Source organism: Cebus imitator, unplaced genomic scaffold (assembly GCF_001604975.1).
Source record: "Cebus imitator isolate Cc_AM_T3 unplaced genomic scaffold, Cebus_imitator-1.0 Scaffold59, whole genome shotgun sequence".
Classification (NCBI taxonomy): domain Eukaryota; kingdom Metazoa; phylum Chordata; class Mammalia; order Primates; family Cebidae; genus Cebus; species Cebus imitator.
Window position 1 is genome coordinate 1,164,591 of NW_016107374.1, and position 7,314 is coordinate 1,171,904.

The 7,314-nt window shown below is 51.5% G+C and overlaps 1 protein-coding gene and 1 long non-coding RNA gene across 3 annotated transcripts in view; one reads left to right on the forward strand and one right to left on the reverse strand.

Annotated features, from left to right (window-relative positions):
* Nucleotides 1–269: 269 nt before the first annotated feature.
* LOC108304941 lies at nt 270–1,924 on the forward strand. The gene is made up of 3 exons (XR_001825474.1): nt 270–513; nt 1,435–1,616; nt 1,793–1,924. It is a non-coding gene; the product is annotated as an uncharacterized LOC108304941 (long non-coding RNA).
* Nucleotides 1,925–5,792: 3,868 nt separating this feature from the next.
* FBLN1 (fibulin 1) overlaps nt 5,793–7,314 on the reverse strand; it is a 92,534-nt gene continuing 91,012 nt past the window's right edge. For both annotated transcript variants that reach the window (XM_017529471.2, XM_017529469.2), the window contains one exon: nt 5,793–6,152. In XM_017529471.2, the coding sequence (XP_017384960.1) occupies nt 6,013–6,152 (140 nt within the window). In that variant the 3' untranslated portion in view covers nt 5,793–6,012. The remainder of the gene's footprint in view (nt 6,153–7,314) is intronic.

Below are 7,314 nucleotides of genomic sequence, written 5' to 3' on the forward strand. Positions count from 1 at the left end.
GGGTCCGACTGGGAAGACACATGTGTTTATCTCCTGCAGCACCGAAAAACCCCCAGAAGACAGCTCGGTGGAAGCCAGCAGCAGACTCTACGCGTCTGCAGAAAAGGAGCAGAAAACAAGCTGGGGTTACAGCTATCTGCAGAGGGACTACATCCAGGAGGCCTGATGACTCAAAGTAATCACTGCAGTCTGACTTCTACCGCTGACACCCTTCCTATGCATAATTTAAATGTGTAATTATAATACCATTGCTTAGTTAATGGACACTGATTCGTGCAGGAGCTGCCACAAACAGTAATAAACCAGCGGTATTAGAAATGGATCACTTATCCGTGCGTGCCCAAGCCTCCTAATGCCTCATGATGTTTAATAATTAAATGGTGACACCTTGAACTTGCAGCGGACACCATGAATCACAGTGGAATTCTCCAAATGGAATGCAGCCGCACCTCAGCTTCTGTGTTGCATGCTGCCACGGAGGACACTCGATGCCATTGAAAAAGTCTCATAGAGGTGGGTAATTTCCCTGTGCCGTGCACCTCCCTTCTGGCAAGTCCCCAGGGAGCAGTGGCCACAGATGAGCTGCTGCTCTCTTAAAGACTGAGATCAGGCCAGGCGCATTGGCTCACACCTGTAATTCCAGCACTTTGGGAGGCCGAGGTGGGTGGATCCTCTGAGGTCAGGAATTTGAAACCAACCTGGCCAACATGGCAAAACCCCGTCTCTACTAAAAAAATACAAAAAAATTAACTGGGCATGGTGGTGCCCACCTGCAACTCCAGCTACTCGGGAGGCTGAGGCACAAGAATCTCTTGAACCCAGGAGGCAGAGGTTGCAGTGAGCTGAGCTCAAGTCACTGCACTCCAGCCTGGGTGAAAGAGCAAGACTCCATATCAAACCAAAACAAAACACAGATCAGGTGACTGGGCATGGCTCACACATGTGAGGCTGAGGTGGGAGGATCACTTGAAGCCAGGAGTTGAGCACCAGCCTGGGAAACATAGCAAGGTCCTGTCTCTACACAAAATATAGATAGATAGATGATAGATAGATAAAGTGATAATCACAGATCTACTATCTTGAGGGAGGAAAGACATTCACACAGAGAATCGTTGATGCATACTAGACTACACAGACAGAACCAGAGCAGGTGGCAGCCTAAGTTCTGGAGCGACGGGAGGGCAGGGTCATTTCAGGAGATGAGGTCAGCATCCTCAAAGGAGAAGATGGCCCTGAGCTGGGCATGGCAGAGGGGCTGAGGAGGAAGCGTATGTGCGTGTGCGTGTGAGCACGCACATGTGAGTGTGTGTGAGAGAATGTGTGTGTGTGTTGGGGATGGTTACCGAAGCCTTCCTGGCACATAGTAGGTCTTTCTCCCACAACAAGTAATGTGATTATTGGGAGTAATGGTGACTGTCACTGTGCTTCTCCCAGGCCGTATTTCAAAAGCTCTATGGTGGCTCTGTTTCTTCTCTGAGACTTCAGAAGTCCTTCAAGAGTGAGTTCCGTGTCCAGAATGAAGATGGATGGCATCTTGGCGCCCATCTCTTTGGCATGAATGTGGGGAAACGTGAATGGAAATGAGGAACTGTCATTGGCACTCAGACATCGTCCAGGTGGACAGAGGACAGCTAGGGTAGGGACAGCTGTGCAAACTGTCTTGAACGTGGAGCTGAACTGGCCTGGGGTGATGGACAGCTGAAGTCCAGGCAGTGGCCTCAGCCAAGAACTGCCCAAAGATAAGAAAACGTGTCCTCCGGAAGCTGGTGGCCCTGACCAAAGCAGCAAAGAGTGCCACTGCTGAAGCCAAGTCACACGGAAGCGCCTCCAATTATTCTTTCATACATTCTTCTGAGGTTTCACTGCTTGTCCACACGAGACTCTCATAAAATGTGGCGTCTTACTGAATAGACGGTCCTGTGGGTGTGTTGTAATGACAGCACTATTTATGGGGGGCCTCCTATGCAGCAGTTCTTGCACTGTTTTATGTCATCACCCCCTTTCACCTCACAGTCACTCCTGGGAAGTACCTGTCCTCATTTTCATTTTGTTGTAGAGAAAACCAGAGCTCTGCGACATTAAGCAATGTGACCAAAGCCACACAGCTGGTAAGTAGCTGGATTTGAATGCAAGCCTACAAAACACACATTATTTGTGTTTATTATCTCATCATATTTTCATTTCTTCAAAATGCAACTCGATCTCATAAAATATCAGTGGCAGAACTAGGTGGAAGGTGCCCTGGTACTCACTGTAAAATTCTTCCAACTCTGCTGTATATTTGAAAATTTTCATACTAAAGTATCAGGGAAAAAAACCCAACTTGATTCCCAGGTGTTTTTGGAAAAGCTGGCTGAACTCCCTGAGTTCTAGTTGGCTGGGCGGGCCCTGGCACCCCCACACTCAATGCCCACCTATAGGTTAAAGCAAGTCCTGCTAGGACCCCCGGCGGTCCAGGCGCTCCTGACACATACCACAGACGTCCTCTACACAGCACAATAGATTTCCTTTAGGAATAAAAAACCAGGCAGCTTTCTGGTCGAATACCACCCTACAAGACCTTCTGGAACCTTCCCTCCAAGTTTCTTCTACCAGGTCAGCAAGGATTCAACTAGGCGTCTCTGTGTGTTTGCTGTCTCCTGCTGCTTACTGCTTACGAACCACTTTGCCTTTAGCAATTCCCTTCAGTTATCTTGTTCTAAGGCTACAATTAAGAAGGAATCACTGCTGTGGGAGAACTCAGAGGCACCTCCAGCTCCCATTAGCTGGGTCCCTCAGTGCTGCCGATGCTAGGTTCTGACAGTAATTACTTTGCAAATATAATGAGATATTTAAGGGTCCATCAGGTGCCCAACCCATAGCATGATATGAAATATGAAGAGTCAGACTGGCGGGTAATTTACACAACTGTCTATCAAGTCTCTCCAGGATGATTAAGAAAAAGAAATACCGGATTGAAAAGATGCCAAGCTTCCAGAGCTCATTCACGTGGCTGGATTGCCAGTGGCAACCATTATCATCATCACCGTCATCGCTGCTTTTAACGGTCAATGAAAATAAGACCTCACACACGAAGGCAGCGCTCTGCAATGCACAAAGCCCTCTTGCATTCATGCTCTCCTGCGCTCCCAAATGCCATCTGGGACTCTCCCCTTTGCAGATGCAGAAACGAGCTCGCAGGATGGCAGTGACTCGCCCTGCTAGCCCTGCAGAGAGAGGTCTGGCCATGCCTCCCTGATTCTGAATCAGATAGGGTCAGGACTTCCTCTCTTGCCCTGGGCTCCTCAACCTGGCGCCCTCACCGCCTACCTGTGGGCCCCTCCTGCCATCTTCTGTTCCAGAGGGACACCCCTTCATAGGCAGGGCTCTGATTGGACAGCTCGGATCATGTGCTTATTCAAGAGCCAATCAGTAGCAGGAGGCTTGGCTCTGCTCCCCGCCCCCCCCACACACCCAGTGGCAGCTGCCCTTTTTTTTTTTTTTTGAGACAGAGTCTCACTCTCGTACCCAGGCTGGAGTGGATCTCAGCTTAATGCAACCTCTGCCTCCTGGGTTCAAGAGAGTCTCCTGCCTCAGCCTCCTGAATAGCTGGGACTACAGGTGCTGGCCACATGCCCAACTAATTTATTTTTATTTATTTATTATTTATTTATTTAGACAGAGTCTTGCTCTGTCACCTAGGCTGCAGTGCAGTGTCATGATCTCGGCTCACTGCAACCTCCACCTCCTGAGTTCAAGCAATTCTCCGCCTCAGCCTCACGAGGAGCTGGGATTACAGGCACCTGTCAACACACCAGGCTAATTTTTGTATTTTTAGTAGAGACGGGGTTTCACCATCCTGGCCGAGCTGGTCTTGAACTCCTGACCTCATGATCCACCCGCCTTGGCCTCCCAAAGTGCTGAGATTACAGGTGTGAGCCACCGCGCCCGGCCTGCCCTAACTTCTGTTAGGAGGATGGGAAGATCCTTTCCCAAAACAGCCTGCACCTCCGTCTTCCCACCTGATGCTAAGGAAGAAGGGTCCTAAAAACCTTTGCTGAGCCCAGAATGGCCTGGCTCTGGCAGATTTGTCCCCAAGACAGCAAGTGGGCGGCAGTGCCTCCCCCATGTGTCCCTTTCTGTTTCCTGCCCCTCGCCCTGAAGCTTCCTTCCATCCCCCAGCCCTGCTTCCCTGCCAGGACTCTACTTCACTAATTTCCTGGCATGAAGAACTATGTGGATGTTCCCTGCACCTGTCTTGTCTCCGGATGTAGCTCCTTGGACCATCCGGCCCCACATCCGGCCTCTTCTTTCTCACCAGCTCCAGCAGGCCAATGCTCCAGCAGGCCTTGTACCTGGCTGGCCCAGACTTGGCTTTGATGGACCAGTGACCCAAATAAGTGACCTTGGAAAGGTCTTCCCAAAGGTGGCAGAGACCATGTTCTTGAGAGCTGGAGTGGTATTGGCTTGAGTGTGGGGCTAAGATCTCAGCCAGTGCTAGAGCCCAGGCTGCAGAAAGGCCTGGGATGAGAGAGCTTCTGAGCCACAAATGGGATCCATACCTAGGAAGATGGCATCAACCTCGGGAAGGATTTGGAGGAGAGGCACGTGTGGAAACAGAGCCTGGATGCTGAGTCCCTGGCGGCCCAAGTGGGCCCTGGGGCACCGGGAGCTTCCGGCCCCGCCACTGATGCCAATTGGGGTGTTGGTCCCCCAATAAATTCAGTCTGTCTACATCTATTGCTGACATAGAGTTTAGAGAGGGCTTAAATTCAGACAAATGGAATTTCAATTCCCTCTTTGTCTCTCAAATGTATGAATTTTGGCAGCTGAGTTCCTCTTTCTGAGCCCAGTTTGCCCATCTCAAGATTGTGTGCAACAATACCCACCTCACCGGGCCACCAGGAGGAATGAGTGAAGCACCATCTGCGACATGCCTGGCCCAGGCCTGTGACTAGCAGGGACTCATGGCTGCTGAAGGGTCACTACCTCCCTCTAGGGATGGCTAGAGAGATTCTCATGCCACAAAGGATGCTACTGGAAGCAAGTCACACAGAAGCCAGAGCCCTGGGGCATGCCTAGCAGGACTAGACATGGCACATGGGACAAATCTGAGCCACGCTTCTCAGAGGGTGGGCATGGAATTGAAACCAATGTGTGTAGGAAGCTGTTCCAATACACAAGCTGGGCCCCACCCCGAGCCTGGAGGGGCAGGAGGAGCGTTGAGACATCCTTGGGCAGGATGAGGCAGGGGGAAGGGGGGAAGATTTCCAGTCCCTTAGGTGGAACTCCTGAGCTGGCAGAGAGCCCTCTTCTTGAATGACTCTCGTGCACAGACCATCAGGAGGATCACAAAGTTGTTTATTTTGCCACCTATAAGAAAAGTTGGATGATGCAGAGTGCAGAGAAACCCAGCCATTCCCCTGGTGAACATGCTGGAAGCCCACCAGGCCCTAACAGGCTGTGACTTTACCAAGGGATTTTCCTCTGTTTCAGCAGAACTGCAATTTCCCTTCCAAGTGCTCCCCGAGGCATTCTGTCATGCCGCTTCTCGGGGGAATTTATCACCAATGCTGTGCTATTCTACATCGGTCGTGTCCTTACATCATTGAAAATCTGATTGGCAAAAAAAAAAAAAAAAAAAAGTACCAAAATGTCAAATTTCATGCAATCAGGGCTAGAACTGGCCTTCTTTTGGTATTTGGACTGGCTGCCCCTTAAAAAATGTTTTTCTTTCCTTGGCCCTTAGCAAGGCCCAGACTAGAGGCAGAGAAGGGGAGTGACACAGCCTTTGCATTGAAAAATGAGCAAGGTTTTCAACCAAACAGGTGAGCAACTGGACTCATATTTTAAACACCAAAAATACATCAGATGGACTTACTCATCTGGCTCAGCTTAATACATGTCGGCCTAATGCTACAAACAAATACATAACATTAAGAAAGTCTGAAGGTACAAACAAGCACATGGGACAGTCGTTGGCAGCAATGATTTGGCCTGGAGGTGCACCCATGGCTGCACTGCAGACAGTCCTCAGAACCAGTACTCAGAGACGAAGATGTGGACGTTGACAACATTTCGGTGGGAGACCACGCCCCCGACCACGTAGTTCATCTCCAGCTTCAGGACTGCATGAAACGGGCCTATGATGGGCCTCACCTGGCGCACAACACCTGGGGAGACAGCAGAAGGTGTGCCGGAGGTTAGAAGGCGCTGCAGCAGCGTAGAGATCAGGAAACGACTTCCCCCAAGGGTTTTGGAGCTAGAAGGGGCCTTAGACCTCATTGAGTCCCATCCTAGGCCAGATGCCCGAGTTCCCTGAATAACATCCCCTTCCAGGTGTTCACCTCAGGCTCTGCTTCCACCTCCAGGGATGGTGAAAGTAAACCCACTGCTTGCTGTGACAACCTTTCCATCACGCACTGCTCAACCGGGAGGAAAGCTGTGGGTGTGGGCTTTGAAACTGGATGGCCCTGGGGTCAATGCCAGCTTCTGAGCCCAGGTTTTCTGCTCCACCACCATCTATGTACCTGTTAGGTTTTAAGGGAGCCTAGAAAAGGGGCTGGCATGGAGTAGATGCCTGATAGACATCTGTCTGCCTCCTTCCATCCCACTGCCCAGTTCTGACCCCTGAGAAGAAATGAAGCAGGTGTATCCTCTTCCCCAGGACCTGTGAGGATTGCAGTGGGCCCTGGACCGTTCTTCAAGCAGAGCAGTCCCAGCTCCCCATAGGCCATGCCGCTGGACCCCTTGCTGTGGATGCCTCTGTGGAGGGTGACACCTGAGCTCACTGTTCGGTGTTTGTGATAACAGGGAAGCAGGAAGTGGCCGGAGTGACAGGATCAGAGCAGCAGTGGAGTGCCCAGGAGAGTCAAAAGGGGGATGGGTGGTGTAGGGAGACTGATGTCTGTTCTGGAAAACAGCTGGGGGTTCAGGGAGCTCTGCCTATACCAGGGTGGGGACCAGGCAAAGACCGTGGTCAGAGCACAGGGCACAGACAAAGCTCAGCCACACCAGGGTAGAAGAGGAGCATCCAGGCATTCCGCAGATTCCAGGGGAGCAGGGTTGGGGTAACAAGAGTGGGTGCCACAACCCTTCCCCAACCCGGGCCTGCCATCTCGATGCCCCCTGGCCAGGCCCGGCTGGCACTGCCTTCCCTCTGCAGGGCACCTGGAGGCTCACAGAGACTCTTCCACAGTCTGCAGAGGGTGACTATGGGACAATCCGCACTGCCCCTGGAGAGACTGCACACTTTCGAGGCCTAGATTCCCCAGCAAGCAAGCAAGTGGTGCCATGCCCCTGTTCTCCTGCCCCTGGTGAGCAAGCGGTGCCATG